Consider the following 24,529-nt stretch of genomic DNA (forward strand, 5'->3'; position numbering starts at 1 on the left):
CTCCAAAACTATTTGAGCGTATGCTATAAATAGTTCTATGTACATCTTTTTCAGTTACCTCAGTAAAGTTAAAATACTGTTCAGCGGTGGAACAGGTTTTGTTCTCGAAATGCTTTATTTGCTGAGCCTTAAGTGGAGGAGGAATTTCAGATTCATTGCAAATTTTACCAAAATGGTCATTAACAGCATCTAAATCTTCAGTGGTACTTATGAGAGAGAATGTATTATCGTGAGACTTCTTATTGTTAACAATACCCAATTGTTTCAACTCATTTCATGTTTCTCTCCGGTTTAAATTTTTCCCGCCAAATTTGAAGGTAAGATAACATTTCTTTTCTTGTCTTATGACAGTTGTTGTAAAGTTCCGGAGTTCTTTATATTGTTGCCAGTCGCTTGGATTGTTCGAACGTTTGAACTTTCGTAGCGCGTTATCTCTGATTCTCATCAACAATTTATGTCATATCGCTTTGTTACATTTTTTGTATGTAACTATCATTTAATTAATACTGCATGCCATTAATAGTAAACATAGTAATACAGAAAATAATGATTTTTTTTCATTCTTGATAAACGGTATGGGGGGGGGGGAGCACCGCAGAGCTTGTTTGGCCTTGGGGCGGCAAAGAGGTAAATCCGGCCCTGCATTTGGATACTAAATTCTGTGGTATATTAGCCCTTTGAGGGCCAAGGTGTATCAAGTTCTATTTCTGCTGTTTTCTGGCTTTCTAGACTGAAATCTTTTGGATAGAAACACAATTCACATGCTCTAATTGTGAAAAGTAAATGCCCTAATATACAATTTCTAGGGGCATGCATATTTCGTTTTTGACGAAAAAACGAAATTTGAAAAAACACATTGTAGTGTTATTTTTTCATGTTTTTGAAAGGTGTGAGATGCATTTTGTGACCATGTTTTGTCACGAAATAATGCGAAATGAACTGCAAAAAGCGAAATTAACTCAAACACGAAATTTAGGGTTTATTCACTGACGCGGCACCTTCTGAGGTCTGAATTATCCTGAGCATTATGCAATTCCCGGAATATTGATTAATTCTGCTGTTAATATTGGAGAAACAAAAATTGACTCCTTTACACGGAAATAAACTTAATACTCGGATAACTACATAAATGGGCTATTAGAAGTGAAATGTTAATTCTGTGGAATAAGTTTGATAATAATTGAGGATTATATTCACAATTTTAAAACCAAAATGTATTTTTATATACCACTTTTGATCCAATTTTTCAGCGCTATAACACCGATATTTTATTTTATTTACCGCTTTTGAACCCGAAATTGACTCAGTTTTTATACCGAAATTTTGCTTTTTTATTTACCAAAAATATGTGCCTCTAACAATTTCTCTTCAAAGCAAAATGCATTGCAGTGACGTTGATTATGGACATTAAGGATATGAGGAACAGTTTCTCACCAGGTGGACATTTCAATAATGTTGAAATGTGATCTGCAACTGAAAAACGACAAGATGCAAAAGAGAGCATGAATTTCTCCCCATGTTGGAAGTGTTCTTTTAAGTTGATTATTATGCCAGATACGATCTGTGGAAAAATGATGAATCAGTATTCCCAGGATCCCATATATTCCTCATGGAGAGGCAACTTCAACTTCAAATTACATCTAATCAAATGGATTAAGCCTGTTCTCTTTCCGTTCATATGTTTTTCTATGCCATTGGAAGTTTGATATTCCCAAGAGAAGAGTAAAATCATACTCCCATAAGTGTAATGCTAAGTTTTCTGCTTCTCCTACGACCATTCAGTGCACAGAGTACTCTTTCTCCAGCTTGCCACAGGGAAAGCTCGATGGGGGAGTAGCAGTTTAGGGTCCTAGCGTGTGACTGGACACAAACTGTTCCTCCTGGCCTTAATGAACCACTCATGATCTTCAAGGAGCACTTGTAACCTTACATTACATTGGTAGAATAGCGGTAATTCCATATTGGTACTTTTTTGGTATCAGCAAAAGTTCCATAATGATACAAAAAAGTAGTTATGGAACATCACCACTTGTCGTAAGAAAGAATGTGCAGTGAACAGCAAGTAAAATGTATTTTACAGCTCACGGCATATAACAATGCTTGTAGCAGGCAATTCATAATTCACTCTGTGGTTTTCTGACTCAATAAAAAAGTAACCAAGCCAGATATAGCAGAAGCAAATCATTATATGTTTTTGCAGAAGAAGGGCACAGCCCAGCATGACCTAGTTATGCCTCATCTCCACTAGGAGGAGCAGTGTTACAATTCTGACATGTACAGGAAAACAGAAACATTTTATGTGCTAGCATTTGCTAAAAATCAGTCAATAGTGATGGTCCACTGAAGTTTTTCATGGAACATACTAAAAATGACATCTACAGACAAAACAATTTGTGGGTGGGACAGGAAATTCTTGTGGGCTGGTTCCCAAACAACCAAGCCAGACAGGTCCTTTGCAAGGAGTCTGCAGAAATCAACAAACAGGGTGAGCAAGGTGTGACGGATGCTTGCTGAACATGAAGCACATTCTGAGTAGACTACTTCATGTGAAACAATACCAACTACACCTCTTGCAGGTTGAAGTTATTAGGATCATGATGTCGTTTCAGTTTCTGTGTTGAATTTTAGCAATAATTGAAATTTGATGGGTTTGCTGAAAAATGGTTTTTCAGTGATGAGGTGACTTTCCAAGTGTGTGGTAACATGAACTATCACAAAACACACTGAAAATCTGCATGCAACACTTGAACACATTTGTGATTCACCAAAGGTGAATGGGTCTCGTGCTATTCCCCACAGAAAAGTCTGCAGATCGTTTTTCTTTACGAGCCTCGTTACTGGTGCAATCTACCTGGAGATGCTACATCAATGGTTAATGAAACAGCTACAAGATAGTGAAGACTATCGACACAAAAGAGTCGCACGTCACTTCCAAAGCAAAATCCATGCGTACCTACATGCTAATTTTCTAGGCAGTTGGATGGGGTGCGCCTACGGAAATGACTCTGCCCTACTTGGTCACCAAGGTCACCGGACCACACTCCATGTGATTTCTTCCTGTGGGGGTTACATCAAGGATAATGTGTGCAGACCCCTATGACATAACATACCACAGGTTCAACAAAGAATCATGGCTGCAGTTGCTACCATTGGCAACCAAATGTTTCAAAACATATGGCAGGACCTGTTTGCACAATCTGTTGCATTTGCAAGAGGGACGTAGAGAGAACCTATAATGTTGTTTAAAGACTTGGTGAGTTTCCATGTCTCACAATATGCTTCTTTCTGTTGTGTCTGCCTTGGTTAGTTTTTTATTGAGTCTGATAATCCCAGAGGAAATCATGATATCCTGTATAATTGGTATGGTGATAAACAATACGTATACAAGCTAATCACCTACTAACTCTGGTTCTTGCAACAGCGTAAGTGTTCCTTCATCAATTCCCCGACTATTCATTCTCAATGTTGTGAAGTACAGGCATACATAAAGAAATGTCAACAAGCAAAACAAACAATACTTACTTTTGTTCCATGTGTTTCACAACCCAAAGATAATTGCGATGTTTTTTAATTCGCCTTTGTATTTCATAGAAGAGATATCGAAGTTGCATACATATAACTAACGATGCCATAGAAAGGAAGATATTACTCCACATAAGCATATGTAGATGATGAACAAGATCTATTAGGAGTGCCACTAGCTCAAAAAATAGCTCTGTATAATATACTACTGCTCCTCTCTTTTCCCAGACACAAGGCTGCTTTACATCATACAAGTGAAGTGCATATCGAAGCATCACATGAAGAGTCCGTATGGTGAGCAAGACACACTGTGAAAAAAGGAAAACAAATTAATTGTTCTCAGTATATACAATTATACATTAAACTAGCTGTATGAAATAGATAATGGCTCACAGAAGATATAACAACATATTAAAAAGTTATGTAAAAATTTTGGCTCAGTCAGGGATCGAACTACATTCATGGTTAAGCCACAAATAAAAATAAAACAATCTAGAACAAGTAAGTTTTTGAAGAATGTCAACGGTAGGGAAGAGAACTTGAAGTACCAGTTAAATTACATCTATTTCCAGATACAAATTTAGGCATAGGGGCACATAAATTTGGGGCAGGAAAATTATAATGAGATCTGGGACCTTCCCTTTGCTTAATTTATTTTTCTTTCTTCTCTTCAAATTTCACTTATTAGCAATTTGGAATAAGTGTACAAGTGGCTGTGAATAATAATAAAAAAAATAGCTAAACAAATTGAAATGCTGTGTCTCAGTCGTTAGGGCGTCTGTCTACCATGCGAGAGACCCAGGTTTGATCTCCGGCGGGGAGAACCAGGAATTTTTCAACCTGTTCAAGCGGCTCCAGCACCCACCCAGCATCCTATAAAATGGGTACCTGGAGGAAACTCTTGGGGATAAAGGCGGCCAGGGGTGTGGTGCTGATCACATCACCCCCAGCTTGGCCGAGAACAAGATAGTGTGGGGCCCTAGACCCCACACACCCTATACGTCTTCATGGCATGGTGCAAAGCACAGGGGAGCACTTTACTTTTTTTTACTATCAAATGAACAATACTTACTAACAAATTGTAGAATTATAAACAATAATAATAATGAAAATATTTACCATTTACTACTCAATATTCTCTCTCATTGATTGATTGAGTTGGTGTTTTAAGTCCACTTTATGCAATAAAGTTTATCGGGACTGGACCTAGAGTTTAAAGTGGGATTCAAACCACTATGTGCCTCCACCGGGATCAAACCTGGGACCCCTTGATTACAAGGCGATGACGCTACCAGTGACATCGGGGAGGTCCTCAATATTTTCTCTAATGAGTATTATCCTTATCAGTGTGAGACAAGAGTTCACTATTTTTAAAACCAGCATATACAGAAATATGTTTTAAACAAATATTTCATATAAGAACAGAAAAAAAAGACATCTATGTATTTCTGATCATACAAATTTCATGAATATTTTAACACAGCTCCAACTAGGCAAGAGGCAGGAAAAACTTCGCTATTTGTTTTCAGTTGAATTTTTGATCGGCAAGAAGGAGAAGCAAGCAGAAAAGTGGTCAGTCACAACTGAGTGGAAGTCAGCATAAAAATCATAACATAAAAAACAGCAAAAAGAAAAACACTCTAAAAGTGATGCAATATTGTAATTGATGCAAGTAAGGAGCATTTAAATCTGATCAGATTTATAAATAACAGAGGGGGGAGAGAATCATAACATGTTCACAGATTCAATTGTGAGAGAAGTTGCATTTAAAATCTGCCCTGACCATTGTATTTTACTTGAAATGGTAGTCAGTTTTTCTGTTCCAATGTACGTAAAAAATTACACACACTTTATAAAGTTTATTACACAAAACTTAACAATTTTCTATATATAATCTTACAGCACTTCTTACTTTCCATTACAATTACTAACATTGAAACCAATTAAAAAGGCTGAACCTTCTTGCTTCTATCTACGCTCTCTGGCTTGTGATCTCATATTATACTGTGAATACTGATTATGTATCATCAGAGATATATATGACATAAGCACATGATACATTTGGATACATTCCTACAATTCAAACTTGAATCAACTAAAATCTCTGATAAATTTTGCTACGTTCCTCTCCTTGAGCCAGCTTTTATTCCTTCACCAGACATTGGTCTTCGGACCTTAAAACTATTGTTACCAGTTAATTATAGAAAAACTAATCAATTATAACACACTACATTGGAGAATAAATTTTCATTAGTGTCCTTTACTAAGGACATCCACCTTCTTATTTACTTGTGGTAACATTAAACTGATAAAGAAAATGAATGCATCATTCTGTACCATGGGTGCATCCAGACTTTCTTCCAGGGGTAAGGAGGAGAAGGGGGCAAAACAAAACTTTCTTCAGGGAACAAACAATACTTTTCCAGGGAGGGCAAGGAATATTGTCGTGTGAGAACCAGAGGGAAATAACTCAAATTTATCAAATTTACAGGACAGAGTGTGACTCCTTACTTTACTGCTAACGATTAAAAGTGGAGTCGATCTGACTTCTAACAGAAATCTTCAGAGACATTTATTTTAACATAACTGAAAACTGCATTTTTGGTGTTATGTTCCTCTCGTTCACATAGGACGATATACTTCAAAATTGTGCCAATAACATTACTTTGAATTATTTGAAGAGGATATAGCACGTACTTTACTTTCCAATGTAAATAGCACTATGAACTCAATTTTTCATCACTCATTTTCTAGAGGGGAAGGGGTGCGGGGGGTTAGTCTGTTGGATACACCTATGCTCTGTACTGATATTAGTTGTTTCTTTAAGTAATAAAGCACAATACTGATTATAAAATTTGATCTGATCTTTCAAAAACACTGTGCTTGTATCTCTAGTGATTAGGAAGAATCTACGTGAAAGAAATCACCTAATTTTGGAAACTAGAAATCCAGGAATCAAGAGAACAGAGGATATTTTTTAAAATTACAGGAACTCTTCATCTCAAATATATAGCTGACCAGAAGAGCTGGTTACACTAGCACTGCATCACATATCTTTTTGGTGTTGACAACGTGTCGAAGTTATTTTCCCAAGTTAGATAATTTTCTTGTGAATACTCTGAAGACAGAAATTTAATGTTTGTGAAACTATGAATAAGATTTATAGCTTTCAGTGCTTCTAATTACTCAAAGAAACAATATGTTTCAGTGGCATCATAGTGTAAGTTATAAAGTGTTCTGTGCTAATGTTTGCTACTTATTCTGGATCGGCAAATATTGCACCGTCATTGTATTCCATTCTTACCTCAGCTGCCATGAACGCAAATGTGTTTAATCCACCAAAGAATCCCACAGCAGCACAGATAAGGAACATGAACCCAGACAAAACCAAAATGCCTGCAAGAAGAACGAGTAGCCTAATATGACTCGAGCGAGGTGTTGTCGGTGAAAATGATAACTGGAAAGAAAGATAAAATATTGCTATTAAATAAAACTACATGTGAAATGCATGTTTTCTGCCTCCAACTACCCTTATCATACAGAAATCACAAACTTGAAAGTTAATTAACATCTTCATAAAACCTGGCGGCCTGTTCAATTAAACGAGAAATGAAGCATTTGGTAGTATGTACATTTTACATATTGTTCACTGGGAATGTAAATGTTCTATGTCCAGTTTCTATTTTTTTTCAGGAGAACCCTTTAAATATTGACATGATATATTTATTGACCTTGGTCACCATTTCGCTGAAAGTTTGTGTCATTGCAAAGGCTGATGTATTGAAGCCTCTCTAAAAAGAAGTAGTTGTTTCGTTAGGTACTTATGCCATAATTAATGATTGAAATTTTAGATAGCACAATTGCACGCTTTGAATTGAGAGTGCTAGTGTTCTAGATATAACACTGCATTCTGGAAACGAGATGGAGATGAAACAATGTCATTATAAATTTGTCATTCGGTAGCAAAGTAAAATAAATAATTCATATTTTGGGAAATTAATCAACTACTTTGATTTCACTATTATTATAAATGTTTGTCTTGTCGACAACAAAAGTAAGAACCGAAGATCACCACTATTGCTGAGGTTAGAACGCAACTGGTTTATCATATACTCAGATGGTGCTTGTGGCTAGTTGAGAAAATTGTCATGAGGTTTCATTGGCTGTTAGAGTTTGCATTCTCATGGCTGTTTCCAAATTCTGTACATGGACCAAAAAGACTCTCAATATATCAATATTGGCTCTATGTAGGCATCAGACTAAAGCAGAGATGAAACCAATTGCATCCTAAATAGACCACAGCCAAAGCATCTCGATTTGTTTACAATTTGGAGATGGAACACTTACATTCTCAATGGACGATTTACTGTTGACAAACTATATACGTATGTATATATGTCATATTCTGTGTGCTGATATCAGTGTTATATGTAATCCATATTTGTATAAAATACTGTTCTATTACATTTTCTGACTATAATTAAATGGAAAACTAGTTTCCTCACATTGCAAAGAATTCTGAAATCAGGAAAACATTCTATTTATAGTATTGTACACTAGTTACTTTTATTTTTTTGTTAATGGAGTGTATATAAAACAACCATAATTTCATTTTACTGAAAATAAGTGTGTGAGAAAACAATCTGTTGAGAATCCATTTGACAATTAAGATTTTTTTATAGCATCGTCTATGCTCCAATAAGCAAAATAAAAAATGTTCAACTTACATATTCAAAACGATCCTTGCACAGCTGGGCTAGGAGGTGCAAGAAGCCCAGAACAGAAAACCAGGAGCACCATAATACTACTTCATCCATGTATTGGACATTGATAACCCCAAAAATGAAGATAAACTTATAGAAAACAAAGTTCCAGAATTTATCCTTGATGTGCTGCTGTTCTGATACCCGTAGTTCTCCAAATACCAGCTTCTGTATGAATTTTCCAAGTAAAATCAGGCAACAGTATGCCATGTTTATGAGAGTCTGAAAAAAAAAATAAGAGAAAATCTAGTTCATTGTAGCACTATAATTTTTACACACACATGTAAATAGAACAAAAAACGCTGGTCTACAGCCAAAAACATGTTTAAAAACAAAATTACCTGAATTTTAATATCTTTAAGTGTGCTGTGTACAAATATGACAATGAAAATTGTTATTTGGTTTTCTAGTTTATAACATACTGAAAGCAACCGTGTAAATATTACTGTTGCTCGTATGTATTGATGCAATCTCAACTCAGAAATATGAAATTATTCGTTATATATGTGTGAGAAGTGTATGTTTTTAATCCTTGGCATGTTTTCTGTCTTATATACCTAAAACACTTGCAATTAACTAATAACTATAACATTCTATGCCCATCTCCCTACACTCTCTTTTCCCCAAAGATAAGAAACTTTGATGAAATTAATATGGGAAATGCAATCTTCATCATGAATGAATTAACATATTTATTTTACTTCATGTTTCTGCCAGTTTTGGCTAATTGCGAAGATGAATGGCAATAAGATGGCGTGGAAGAGGATGAAGGGACAATCACAAAAACATATGGATAACACAGCACAATTATTACAAAGGGTTATACTGGCTGCAGGTCCAGGCAACCTTAATTGTTTCTCGTGTATGGCCTAGTCGGTAGGGCGTCCGACTGCCACGTGGGAGATACAGGTTCGATACCCAGGGTGGGTGATCGAACGTTGGAATTTTTCTGGCCTTGTCCACGGGTAAAGCGGCTCTGGGGCTCACCCAGCCTCAAATCAATGAGTACCAATTACCCTTGGGGTAAAGGTGGCCGGGACGTGGTGCTGATCACATCACCTCCAAAATGGTCTAGGTCGAGAATGTGGGGCCATAATCCCCACATCCCCTAAATGTGCCTTCATGGCTATATGAACTTCACTTACTTTACCTTTTAGAGCATTGCCAGAAATGCTTGTGGGGGGAGGGGGTGTTGCCTCAAACCATTGTTAAAATTTGAATAGAAATGGCAATAATAATTATTAAATAATTTTGTTGTTAGTATTGAGTAATAATTATACCCCCACACACATATACATACATACACACACACAAACACACATACACATTATATATATATATAATGTAGTACAGACACCAGGAGTCCTGGGTTCTTAAGGTCCCTTGTCTCTTCGTCAATTTCATATCATCACTCACCCCTCCTCTTCTGCCAAAAGTGGCAAAAGAGTGAAGTAAATCAACAAATATACATATAACAAATGGTTTCGCCTAAACCACCACAAAATTTGGCACCATGTAGAGAACGTCAAGGTAAACAACTTTTCTTGGTAACTTTTTTGTTCATTGAGTCCTTGTTTCGGTGGTATGAGTGTTCCAGAAACATATTTTATCATGTTTTTATGTAGCCATGGACTATACAGATTCACTTTCGTCGCTGATATTTATATTTTCGGTCAGATAACTAACGTCAACCGACAGTATGAAACCTTAGATTAATCCATTATTTCACTCATTTATATTGAACAGTATTTAAAGAAAGTAAAAATATTTCGGAAGTACTTTTCTGATTTTTTGAAAACTAATTTCTCTTTTGTTCTCTCTTTAGCCTTTTGTAATCCATAGCAAATACACAAACACACCTCGTTCAGGAAAACGCTCTAAAAATTAGGGGAAAATTTTAGTCTTAAAGTTTATTGTGACCCAGTGATCAAAGTAGAAAATCCTAACCTGGGGGATGCCTATGCTAATTATTTTAGCTCAGGGGATGCTCTACGAAAATAGCTTTCATTGATTGGTTGTGTTTGTTTTTAAGTTCACTTTATGCACAAAGGCTAATCGGGACTGATTGATTGAGTTGGTGTTTTAAGTCCACTTTATGCACAGTAAGGCTAATCGGGACTGGACCTACAGTTTAAAGTGGAATCTGAACCACTATAAGTCTCCACCGGGTATCGAACCTGGGACCCCTTGATTACAAGGCAACGACACAACAACTGCGCCATCGGGGAGGCCTACTAATCGGGACTGGACCTACAGTTTAATGTGAGATCTGAACCACTGTGTACTTCCACTAGGTATAGAACCTGACCTGGGACTCCCATTACCAGATGAGAATGCAAACACCAATGCCATCAGGGAGGACAGAAAATGTTATCTTAATTGGGGGATAGCATCCTCCACCCCACCCCACCCCCAATTCGCTCAATGGCGTGAACTCTCACATAAAAATATATTTTTTGGAATTTTGAAAATTGTGACACCATTTATTCTTTGAATTAAATGGTGTGAAACGAAAAGCCATAACTTGGTTCCTGTATTTTCCACTCAATTTTTTCCAATCTAACTCTCCTTATACCTCGGACTAATATTACTGCTAATAATAATAACAATGTTTATTAAGTATAAAAAATAAGTTTTTTGGTAACCTGAAACGATTAACGAACTATGCCATTTTCCAAGGACTGCTGACGCCGATGCTCTGCTCTCGTGCATAGAATCGTATTACTACCAAGAGACAATTAGAGACAATGCAGAAAATTTGAGGCACCATATAATTTTGAACTACGGAATAATTGACACTTAAAAATAAGCAAACATCCCTTGAAAAACAACTTGACTCTGCCTCCCGACCTATTGAGTGGGCTGCATATGGAAAAGACCTTGGAGAAGTTAGCTTTCTTTATTTGAATTCCACCGTTTTATAAGACAGGATGCTCATGCCCACTTACGAAAGAGGAGCTACATAACGGAACATTCCTTGTCCACGAGTAACCTGAGGCAAAGGTTGCATGCGTGCCTGCTTTGAATAACGATCAGAAGTAAAGGGCAGGTGTAGTAGGTTCGCTGTAATCGACAAGCGGTACAATATCGGGGATACGTCTCTTACCGTGTTCTACACAGAGATTTGATCCTATAAAGAGAAAATTGAGTTAGATAATAACCACTGCTGCGGCGAACGTCCTTTTTTTTTTTATCTAATTCTCTTGTTTGTTTACAGGGACGAAAAAAGAGATAGGGAAAGTTGACGTAATGTACTCTTTCGAGAATTCGTCGCGCTACTAAAATTATATCCGTAATTGTACTGATAGCGTGTTACAGTTGTGGATCTGTATTATTTTATTTTGTATTACTGTTGAAAATAATGATGAACAAAAACATAAAACAGACCTTCGTGAATGCTATGCGTTACATCCTGTAACCCTTTGATCGAGAACAGTCGTAACAAAGGCTTAGAAAGTCCACAATACTACGCCGGGATTTGATTCGATGTAGTGCTACATCGTAAAGGGTAGTAAATAAAGGCAGACATGGCTGTATTTAGAGGGGGGGTTTCTAGGGTTCAAACTCCCCCCCCCCGAAACTTCTGACATGTTGGATTAATGGAAGTTCAGAAACCAAAATCTGTAACAAATTTTCAATTATTTTTTTTCGAAGCATCACAAAAATACAAGGAGACAATGTTGAAACGATCGAGCTAGAATTTTCATACATTTGGAATTCTGAAAGTTGAGTGAAACAGGATTTATTCTCAGAATCGTAACCAACCCGCGACCCCTCCATTTTCACTTCTGCTGTTATCTTTCCAGTGTTATTCCTGCCCTTATGATTGTCCCAAAATTCCCTTTCCAGCTTTTAAATTTCCTGTCCGATAAAGTTGAAAATCCCCCCCTTGATAGGAGTTCAAACCTAGGATCTCCAGTTTCGTAGCGCTACGTTCGCGATTGAGGTTACAATCCATGCACCAGGCTAAGTTTTTAAAAATAATAACTGCTTCCACACTTTTCAAAATTCCAAAAATGTAATGTTAAAGTTAAACAACAAAAACTTTATGACTAAAATTTCCATCTAACTTTTAAAGGTTTTTCTTGAAGGTGTCTAAAGTTTAATGACGAAGTATAATAATTGTGCATTTCAGTACACACTGTATGAAACGTAAAAAAACTAAAAGAAACTTGTGCTGGATATTCACTCATCTGCTGGATTGATTAAGACAAAAAGGGCGCCGAACTAGCAGGAAGGGGAAAGCTGGAAGAAAGCAAACGTCGCGGCTCTCCGTAAAAATATTGGAGTCCTATTAAATTAATATTATGGTCACTTTGCAAAGAAAAAGATCTAATAATTTTCTTGTGAGTGAAAGTCAGGTTAATTATACACTTATTGTTTAAAAACAATTACTGTGTGCGGAAACAGGTACGTACGTGTTTGGTGTTTTGATGAAGAGATTATGAAACAATATACAACATTTGCATTAAAGGAGACAGAATTATTCTTGGTGCTGATTAATTTCAGTTATAAAATAACATCTCACCTTAGTGTCTATTGTATTTAAAGGTGCATCCTTTTTTACAATGTTGTTCTATTAGTAATATTATTGTATGCATAGTAACGAACTGCAAAGTAATCGATGAAACAAGTAATGCCAAATGAAAATTTCGAATTTTTGATTCGCTGGATAATTTATCTGAACTCTCTCTGAAATATTCCAGTTATAGAAGGGCCGCGCGCACTTAAGACAAAACTAAATACAATTATTGCTATTAGTGTCATTTTTTTCCTGTTTTCTCGCGAAGATTAACTAGAGAAAAACATTTGTCCCAAGGAGTCACGGATGATAAATGCAAGATTTTGACTGGATGTTCAGAATAACATAATCTTAATGTTCCAATGTATATACTTTTCCTGATAGGAATTTCGAAAAAAAAAAATATTTAAGTGCGGAAAAACACAATATACTTGCACTATTCCAGCAGGCAAACGAAGATTATGCTTAAACTGTTTTTCTTCCTGTCCACAAAACAGAGATCATCTTGGAACCAGTGGCGGCGATTGGGTCTTAAAACCAGGGGAGCAAAGACAGTACATTTCCCTTCGTAGATAAGATTTAGCATACTGCGGGGGCAAAAGTGGCGAGAACTGGGGGTGGGGGGGGCTGCTCCCCTCGCCCCCCATAATCGCCGCCACTGCTTGGAACTATGCTTCTAGTACACTTTAATGTTTACCACTTACACACATTCTCATGTTTGTGAAATATTGCTTTCGTAAGTAAATAAGCTATAGCTGTGTCATTTGACCATCATAAAGTAAAAATTAGCCAACTTGTACAATGTTACTTCGTACTATTAATCTTAGTTGGCAAGTCATGGTTAAATTGCATCAACGTGAGTCGACAGACCTTGCATTGCATACTTGGGAAAATGCGTAATGTTGTGTCTGGTTTCACACAAACTTTAAACTGCTATATAATGATTAACTGCTCATTTTGTTGATCTAGTCATTTCGTTACGTCATATGTGTGACGAAAACTGCGCATCGTAACCATGCATTTGAGCAAAGTTAAACCTCACAGGAGAAAACTAAAATATTATCATTACTACATCTTGTGCAATAAAGCACGTGCCTAAACATGGTATGCGATTCCCACGCAGATATTTTCTTTCCTGATTTAACTGACATGAAATGAATCCGTTTGATCGAGTTCTTGACCTATGAAAAATGTGATATTTGAATGGAGACATGTCTGGCAAATAGGGTGGGTACGGTAAAGCAGAATTAAAAGTATGAATTTATATTGAATAAAGAGGTCGATGATCGATCTGCTCCTTGTCACATTATAAGAAGTGAGATGTCATTTCTGCTTCCGGCATTTTGTTCGTGACTTTCAGGCAATCTGTTGTTGGATAAAGTTTGTAACAGACATTCTTTTTTCAAACGTAGAAAAAGACAACACTAAAACGGTATTTGGTACATTTTCAAGATAGAGGAAAGTATTGTTAGATTACTGTGGCCATTAGGGATATTGAAATCATAAATGATATAGAGCCTTCCTGCCATAAGCAATGGAAGTATGCAGTGGCTTGCATTGAGTTCCAAAACCGGGGGGAGGGGCAAGATGCCAAAACTGGGCGGGGAGGGGGGGGAGGACAAGGGCAGTTCATTTCAAGGTTTAGAATAGAGCGAGGGTAAAAGTGGCAAAAAGTGTGGGAGGCAACTCCCCCTTAATCGCATTTAGGAAAAAAAGCAAAATTTCATCAAGAATTTCAACAAATTACAATCTTAACGGATAGATAAGAACAGGATGTAACCATAAGTCAGCTCACGCGAAATATTACTGATAGCAGGGAGGAGTCGGTGAAAAGTTTAGTTGCTGTAAAAAAAATGTAGGGCTGGTTTTACGCTGCTTATTTTTCAAACGACCTCCAGGCTGCAGTATCAATCATGTTAATTGCAATACGACATATTTTAGTATAAAAATGACGGTTCCATTTCCATATTGCATTGGGCCATTTCATGTGAAATCAACCAATGCAGAGGCACTTTCAACCTCGTATACTTTGATTCGTTTGAAATTTGGCATACTGGAAGGGCCACCTGAGGTAGAAAAATATGCAAAGTTGTAGATCCATATCTCTTACGTTTCCGAGATTACAGGTCAAAATGTGCGATTTTGACTATTTTCCCAACATCTTGTTAACTTTAAATTTAGAAAGTTAAGCTGTTGGTTCAGATTTCTTCAAGCTTCAAGGCCACCTTAATAACAGACCCGTCCGAGAATACTGCCACGTATATGTACAATATGCGTGCATTCCTTAGTCGTTATTCATCAATTGAGTTAAGAACATGCAACTGTACTGAGTATACAGACTGAGTTAATATACTCTACGCTTATAACAACACGGCTCCATTACTGTTACTTGGAAGGAGTTGTGTTGCATTTACTCCCAAAATACATAATCTTCCACGTCAACGCGGGTTCGATACCCAATGGCACAGTGGTTCGGATTCCACTTTCAACTGTAGGTCCAGTCCCGATTAGCCTTTCTGTGCATAAAGAACTTAAAACAACAATTCTTCCACGTCAACGGTAAATATGAATCAGTGGCGTGCGATGACATTTTCCGATGGGGAAGCAGATCCCGAAAAAATAAGAGAACCAAGAATTCATTGCTTCTACATGGTACGTTATAATGAAAAAATTAGCACTCTACCTGATACAGTTTCCATAACGTCTAAGGGAAAGATGAATGTCCTGGCACAGTTGTTCATTTTTTCGAATTTCAGTTTGTCTGTTGTCAAACGTACTTAATGCAACAGACGATCGGGGATGACTGAAACAATTTTCAAGATTTTGACACATTGCAATATTCACAAGTTCACTTTGGCACCACGTATGTCTTTCCGTAGTAAATAGTAAACAATGCCAACACTAAAGTTTTTGAAGCAAACAAATAGAAATTCACCCGCCCGAAAAAATAGTAACTTTTCACCTCGCAAAGCGCTTGAAAAAAGTGTGACCGCGGCCAGCGAGTTTTACCAACTTTATTTGGCGGATGTGTTCATGGACATGTTGGCTCTCTTAATAGACCGAATGCTCTGAAACGTTTGTCTTCACATAGAATGTGTCATCCGTATGTCAGATATCATATTTTTGTGTTTTGAAACTTTATAGTTTATTTATGAATATAAATTTTAACTAGCTTGGTGGATATGCTACATCGCTGACAATATACAGTACACTTGGCACTCTCGGCTTTCTTCCATCCCTTACGGGCTGGAAAACAAAATTTGCCCCAACACAACCGCCCTCCCATTGGACTCTTCAAGGTCGCTGGGGAATTTCTCGGGCTCCTGGTGGCATTGTACTCAGGCTACAAGATAGGATGGCCAGGGTGTTTTGTCAACACGCCGCGAGAGGGTGTTGATGGCCCCATATCGGAAAAGAACGAACCTTGGAAGCTTGCACGTTGATATTCTGTTGAGGCAACCCGGAAGAAATAATGAGAAACCAAAAGTTAAAGAATTAATTTGTAACAGTTATGCTGTGTGCCACCACTGCTGGTCTTGCTGTACCGGAGCGCACGCGCATGCTATGAATGTACGTAGTATGTTTTATGTCTGTTGTACCACTATGCAAGCGCATTTCATTCGTAATTAAATAATCGATGAGATCATGTTATGTCTGTATGCTAAGGCATCTGAGCCTGACACACTGTTTGGGTTAAATTCAATATAGTTCTTTCCATCTTAACACAGTAAAGGCATATGGGACGGGTTAAAATCCTCCGTACAGAAATGTTTAATCTTAATTCATAATGTTCTACTTGTGCACTCAATTTCAGATAGGATAACCGGAACTGAATCTCCAGATAGATTAACATAGATATTCGAACCACGAAAACGTCCCCCCCCCCCCCGCCACCAGCACGTCAAGATTACAAGGCGACAGCGCTAGCCGCTACGCTACCGAAGACGCTCTACTTTGGATTACGGTTTATGAAATATCGAAGCCCAATAGTTCAGTTTCATGCTTACAAACTCACTTCAGCAATCCCGCCTTGGGGGCTAAGAGCGTTTGCTGGTCAACCGTAGCAGGTTTCAGGTTCGATTCTTTATTGGGGCGTGGGTCTTCCTTTGTGAATGTCCTTAATTTAATCTAATCATCCTTATCGACGGGCATAAAAAGTACATAAAATTAGAAAATGTAAATACCATGACGTCTATACTCTATCCAGGGAGCAAGTCATGCATAGAGAAAGGGGGAGTGGGCGTAGCGAAACAGTACACGCTGTTGCAAAGGCTGGTAAGTGCAGTCGCCTTCCCCCTCCACGCAATCACGTTCCCTCGCACTGGTTCATTGGTCGAATCCTCTCGAGTCGTGAAGTTTCTGTGTTACCGGAATATAAGTATTGGGTTCAGCTTAATTAGATGAAGAATAACTTCTAACGTATGTGCATTGATAAACTTTACGATTCAGTCTGGACTCGCAGCCACTTTAATCCTCTGTGGGCAAGAACGTACTTAGGGGGTCAAGTACTAAAATTAAATAATGAAAATTTTATTCGTTTAGCCGGTTATATAATTTCCTCTGAACTTATTGTAAGCCAAGGATTATATTGGGATCATACGTCTTTAAAGGACAGGAATGACGTATTTAGGGGGTCCCCCCCACACACCCGAAAGACTTATTAAGTACGAATATTAAATAATGAAAATATACTCGTTTAGTATTTGTTGTATAATTTCCTCTGAACTTACTGGAAGACAAGGATTTATTTATATTGGGATCAGGGGTCCGGACCCCCCGAAAGACTTACCAAGTACTAAAATTAAGTATTGAAAATATTAGCATTTGTTGCTTAATCGATGGTTATTACTTTCCTATAAACTTTTTACAAGGCAAGGATTACATTGGGATCATACGGCTTTGAATGACATCACAAAGAAGATTTATGTACACTACTACATAAAATAATATGCATAAAATATTAATGAGAAACTTACTTTTCTCCAACTACATGTAACATCATTTTTGTTATTCGATAAATATTCAATTATTCATCTATTTGACATTAATTTCATTGCCAGGGCACTTGTTTTAAAGTAAATTATTCCGATCTTAACTACAGGTAAGCTACGTAATGTATATGTGCTTATTATATGTGGCGACCAATTCTAAAGTAAATGTTTATTCCTTGCACTAGAAAAACACTCTCCGCGCGAAAAGGTTCGCACCGCTCCACGACCTTGAACGGTATCTGTGTCAAGGTTGCGCGTGGAAAAGCTGCTGACATGGTATTAATGTTGCTACGGCTGGCACATTTGCTCGCAGCGTTGCAAGCTTTCTCCGTTACCATGGACAGCAAACTAAATTAATATCCCCACACAGAGAAACGTGAATACAAGTTATTGCGGAAAGTATAATTAAACCTTAGGTTGAAAATTACATGTAAATTTCTCTTATGCAACGGCTTGCATTAAAAACGCGCATTTCCGCACGCGTGAAAAGAATACTAACTGACCAGCAGGAAGCCGGAATTTTCTGTTCAAGCATATTTGAGAGCGGAGGAGGGGGTAATTACAGCCGGCAGCCGACGAGAAGATCGCTGAATGAAGGGAGAAGGGGCACAGAGGGAAAGGGAGGGTCAGGTTCATTTGCAGAATTTAGGGGTGGTTGGGGGTGGTCGGGGAGAAGGAAGTCTTGTTTTCTTCTTGGCGGGTCATTGTCAAGCTGAGGAGAAGAGTTCTGGCGGAAGAGCACCTCCCCCACGCGAAAGAGTGGAGTCGCCTGGAAGTACGTCACACCTCTTCTGCCAGCGCTCTTCTCGTCGGCTGCCAGCTGTACACTTTCGGGTTGTAATAGACCAGCTGTTCTTAAACTTCCATTTACCAAGGAGTCCCTTTAAACATATTTTGTTTTGTTGTTGTAGACCCAAAGTTCTCAAGTTTAACTTTGAAATCATGAACTGCATCAAATATACACTTACAGTTGTTCTTGTTTATCAAGGACAATAAAATAGTTTCAAATACTAGTTTTATAGCAACAGTAATAATAACAACGATAATACTGAACAGTGAATAATAGCCTCATAACTAGGGCTCGAATAATTATGCATTTTGCATTATTTAAGGATTTTTACCCAAAAATGCATATTTCATATGCAGGTGCATATTTGTATGAAAATAAGTTGACGTTGTGCATAGTTTTGTATGCACAACCAACACCGAGCATATATTGTATTTATTTTTATTCTCCTCTCTCTGTCTTTCTTCTTTCAACAACTTCAAACAAGCATCAACATTATACTAGAAGACGTTAAAGAGGCCCTCGCCCAGGTTGAAGATCCTGTGAATGTACAGAAATTGGATGCAGTATTGAAAACGAAGAGTGGTTTTGCAACAATGGTGAAAGTTTGCAAAATTCTGCATACAAATGGACAACGTGTGGATGATCTGGAACTTGATGTGACTGACTTTGTTGCCCTAAAATACAGTCCACTTGTATCTTGCGCAGTGGAACGTGTGTTTTCTGAATATAAGACTATTCTACCTGAAAACAGGAGTAGTTTCAAGTTCGAAAATTTGTTATCAAACGCAATCATGATCTTGATCTGTAATGTATTGTTTTTCATTTAACGCAGAACCATATTAATTGAAAAAAATCTGTGTAGCGAATGAGCATTCAGAATAATGCATATTCATTGCCTGGCATGTAATGTTTCACAGTTTGTAATATACAGCATTTATAAATTAAACGGGTTTTTAAAGTGCATATTTAAGTGCATATTTTACACTTTTTAGTGCATATTTGCATGCATATTTTGCGTTCTCTTAGTGCATAACTATTCGAGCCCTACTAACAACAATGTGATGCATTCAGTTGTTTATCACATCTCTCACCGTTTTCAGTTTGCGTCTAAGGTCGAGACAAACGCAGACATTCTGTACTTGCATTATTGACGATCTCATTATTATACCGTATTAAGAAATAATCTGTTATAAATAATCACTGATTATAAAAACAAAAAATACACGCACATTTAATTTTTAGTATGATCATTTAAGAACAGCCGATTCAGTAGACAAGCAAGCACCTAGGTGGTTGACTCGATCCCACCACTGAAGTTCCCGAGTTCGAGTCCCGGACTTGGCTTGCACCATTTTCATCTAATCATCACTCACTCTCATACCGCGATTGGCCAAAAGTTGCAGACAAGCGACGCTCAATAACACCAAGTGCAAATACAGATTCATTAACTGAGATTTTATTTTCCTGGAACCTTCGCGATAAGTATAAAAACTGGTAACATTTCTTTAAGCCTTCGCGGATCCCCTGTCAGTGCATGGTGATCCCTCGGGGGTCCGCGGACCACTGGTTAAGAACCGCTGCAATAGGCAGTACCAACCGACAGTTGTAATAAATTGAATGTCAGTGGCGAAAATAGAGTCGTCCAGAACATGGCAACCGAATTGAAACATTCTTATGTGTATTCACTTGGGAACTGGCTTTCACAATCGGTCAAAACTCGAAGAAGATTGGAAATAAGTCTTAACCAACCAATGGCGGAAATGTCATTTGAAGCCAAGGTTAGTCTTTAAGGTGAGGTCCACTTGTCTGTGTTATTTTCTTATCTTTTGTAGTTTTTCTGCCGACAATGAGGCACGTTGATTAGATTAAACTGGCGAAGACCCGCGCACAAAGGAACATAAACCATTTCTCGAACCCGGGTGATAAACTTCTTAGTTCTTACCAACAACTAAAAACAGAAATGTACATCTAGACTGAGGCTCCATGGGCATCAACACAGACGCGCGCACACACACACACACACACAAGACAGAGAACAAAACACAATCCTACAGAGGATTATACTAGCTGTGGAATAAGGCACCAAACATGTTAGCCTGAAAGCAGCCAGCTACAATGTGTACTAGGACGTCACCTAGAGATTCGACCATTTCTTCTTATACTTTTTTTTGTTCGAGAACTATCTTGTATCTTTTTGTGTACTGTAAAATGGTAAATCCTAATATTTCAGGAACAAGAATCTCTTTATTGGCATGTAAGTATCTACAAAAATATATGAAATTTCTCTTAACATACGATTTCATTAGAAGATTTTTCATATTTCTTACACGCCTTATAGCAGGGGCGATTCCTCCATGTACGAAGTGAGGAAAATCCTACAGTTCATTTATACTTGCTTCCAGTTCTCTATTTTTTAGGTGTTTAATAATAATGCGCGTTATAAAATTATGAGCACAATATACTTAGAATTGACTGTTAGCTACTGTCAAGAGTTGACTGCTGTTGCTCGCTACAGCTGCAGCCCAAAAGCGATGGACACACAGGCTTTGCTGCCCGCCTGAGGAACCTCGCTGGTTTCACTACAAACAGATGGGTGAGGAGTGAAAAGGGACAGGGGGAGGTTGCAGTTTTAAAGCATCCAGCGAGGAAGCATCGAGGGTTTCCTCAATCAATGATGCCAACACCAGTAAAATGGTACTAAACCTAGCACAGCTTGTTCTTTGTTGGCACCTAGCTCCCTGCTTTTGGCATAATGGTAAAATATAGCCTAATCTGGGAGAGGGAAATCTTATTCAAAGGACTAGGTTTTCAGGAAATTGAAGTAAAATTAATTAAAATTATGTCCAAATCTTATTTTTACTTCACCAGCGGAAATGTTTCAAATAAAAGGGAGTATGTCTACACAGCGACAAGCTTTTTACAACCATGCCACGATCTATCCTCTATCTTTTCTTTATCTTGCCAGATTTTGTTCAGGGGTGTAAGGGGTGACCTTCCACGTAGGCGCCCAAAAGTCAACCTCACTTCCACGTAGTGCACCCTGGACTAAAGACTAACGAGGCTCTGGCGACTGGCACTATGGCCAGTATAATTTTGAGTGTGTTGTCCTGTTTTTTGTCCTTGTGTGTGCTGAGTGCCCGTTTACGGCCTCAGCTTTTAACAGAAGTCAGAAAGTAGTGCAGGTGCCCCGGTTCTAAATAATCTTTTGAGGCTCGAATCATCATTTGAGGCTCGTCGTAGCCTTTTATGATGTATATTTTGAGGGCACAGAGTTGGCAACACTGTGGGCCCACTGTAGCCTTTTATGAGGGGGGTCTATTGCCCTCTGTTTACATCTGGCAACACTACCGTAGATTTTTTGACAGTGTTGTTAACCTACTGGGTTTTTTTCACTGTAAATTTTCATCAAAGGGCCTGAGGGGTCCATGTATTTTTTATGTCTGGCAATACTGTTGGGGGGCTAGTGTTGGCAACACTGTGGGTTTTTACTGTAGCCTTTTATGAGGGGGACCTATTGTCCCCTTTTTATATTTGGCAACTCTATTGGATGTTTTTTTTTTTGAGGCTTGGGTTTTACCAACCCATCCGAAGAAAATTCCACTATATGATCTTTTACTGGCTAAGCTAACCTACAAATAGAAATTGGCAACACCGACGAGTCTTGAATTATCATTTGAGGCTCGAATCATCGTTTGATGCTCGAAATCATTATTTGAGGCTCGAAATCATCATTTGATGCTCGTCGGTGTTGCCAACCCACTCTACAAAAATTCCACTATATGATATTTTGAAGCCTTTCACGGTGTATGTTAACCTCACAAGCAGTGTTGCCAACTCGGGGCGAGGCGTAGCCTTTTATGGTGTATGTTCAGCAGTGTTTCCAACTCGTCGTAGCTTTTCACGGTGTATAATTTTTACACGCGCGCGCGTGTATTGTGACGAATGCACTCTCTCATCCTTGAAGGATGAATGCATCTTATCGTAATTTTCCAACTGTGGGACCAAATGTTTATATATCGTTACCTTTGTAAACCTTTTTCGGGAACAATGTGTCGCACACACACACGCGCGCGCGCGTGCCTGTATTGTGACGCAAGCAAACAAAAAAAAACTTTGCCTGTCATTACAAAAAAAACTTTGACCGTATTCTTAAATAACTAACAAGGACAATGAATCTTTTTGGCTTCCGCAAACAGATCAACATGGAGACTGCACCGCCAAATTTCAATAACCTCTTACCTTCCGTATTATCTAAACTCAATGGTTTACTGATTGTTCATCTCAACAGCATTTGGACGAAACTGAATGACGATGTGGGCAAGATGTTTTATGTTTTCAATAACAATTTACATTTCTACGAAATTCCGATCGACGGGAAACTTCAAATCACCGTGAATCCGGAAAACGCAGGCGAAATCAAAATTTCTACCGGCAAGAATATTTTTCGAATCAAGCACGACAAGATGCTTTCTAACATTACGTACGATGTTTCTGCAGGAGATTATCTTTACATGGAACTTCTCGGAGATTACGACAAACTCATTCCTCTCTTTGTAGAATTACGAATCGTCTATCCTATTATAAATAACCGTTAACCAAAAATGCCTAACGACATTTTCGGCAACACCAAGCGTGTAGACCACGCAGAAGAGATTCTCATGTTGGACATTCGAGTTAAGAAGTTGAGGACCGATTTGATTGCTTTGCAGGAGACCTTAAACAAAAGTTTAGAGTCGGAAATCGCTACGCTCCAAACGCAATGTCTCGACCCCATTCTGAAAATCGATTCCGAACTGAAGACGCTGATAAAAAATTATGTCGACGTACCTTCTTACGACAACGTTCAAAATATACAGTTGAGCGTGGATTCGCTTCAAAATGATTTGGCCAAATTACAGCAATTTCAATCGAAAAATGAAGATTTGGAAAAATTGAAACTCGAAATCGAAGAACGAACTTCCGCAATAGAAAAGAATTTCTCTGAACTTCAAACCGTCGTGAACGATATAGACGCAGAACGCTTGCATGTCGTTGTTTCCAAATTACAAGAAGAATTCACCAGCACGTTGGAAGAAATTAAATCCAAGTTGCAGACTTTGGAAGATACAATGACGAACCTACCATCGTCGGACGAACTGCAGGTCATCGGTAAAAGCGTCGCGAACATAAAAATTCAATTGGAGGCCTATCAAGATTTCGAACACATTCAAACCACCATCGCCACGCTTCAGGCGTCCTTGGAATTGATCAACGAAGAAATTAAAAATATTCACGCTGAAGCGAGAGCGTTGACGAGCATTCAAGACACGTTAAGCACGGTTCAGCAGAAGATCGAATATTTAGAAAATTTAAACGTCGAAACGAATCTCGCTCATTTTCATCACGTACTCGACAACATACAGGGTGACTTGGAATCGTTACGGACGAGCGTGCCTTCGAGCGAAGATTTGGAAAAATTGAAAACGGCGGTGACGGCACTATCCGATTCGAACGACATCAAAAGTTCATTGAGCGATCTCGAGAGTAGGGTGGCCAATCTCCCCACCTCCAAAGAATTGCACGCTTTGAAAAGAAACATATCTCGAATGCTGAAACGACTAGAAACGGAAACGGCGAACGTGGAACAGATTCGAGACGAAATCAGTTCGCTGGTGTCGACGCTGCCCACTTCGCAGAGCGTCGCCGACCTTCACACGCAGTTTACAGAGATGCGAAGGATCGTGAACGATCTTACCGAGAAGAGCTCGAAATTGAATCAAGTCGAGAACCTTCAGAACATTGTCGTCAACATCAGAGATCAAGTTGGAGTGCTGGAATCCACGCAGGAATCGACGCTGGCCTCTTTCGGTGCCAAGTTGCAAGAACTCAACGAAAACTACAAGCAGTTGAACGTGGAAGTGAAAATCAAACCGTCGTTTTCTGCCGTAACGGATGCCATAAT

The 24,529-nt window shown here is 38.3% G+C and overlaps 1 protein-coding gene across 1 annotated transcript in view; it reads right to left on the reverse strand.

Annotated features, from left to right (window-relative positions):
* LOC146001531 (E3 ubiquitin-protein ligase AMFR-like) overlaps positions 1–24,529 on the reverse strand; it is a 113,603-nt gene that overhangs the window by 12,989 nt on the left and 76,085 nt on the right. The window contains exons 2-4 of the mRNA XM_083138955.1: positions 8,250–8,507; positions 6,827–6,979; positions 3,523–3,830 (exon numbers count right to left, since the gene is read on the reverse strand). Of these exons, the coding sequence (XP_082995081.1) occupies positions 3,523–3,830; positions 6,827–6,979; positions 8,250–8,507 (719 nt within the window). The remainder of the gene's footprint in view (positions 1–3,522; positions 3,831–6,826; positions 6,980–8,249; positions 8,508–24,529) is intronic.

This window comes from Lepisma saccharinum, chromosome 17 (genome assembly GCF_977018435.1).
Source record: "Lepisma saccharinum chromosome 17, izLepSacc3.1, whole genome shotgun sequence".
In the NCBI taxonomy this organism is placed as follows: Eukaryota; Metazoa; Arthropoda; class Insecta; order Zygentoma; family Lepismatidae; genus Lepisma; species Lepisma saccharinum.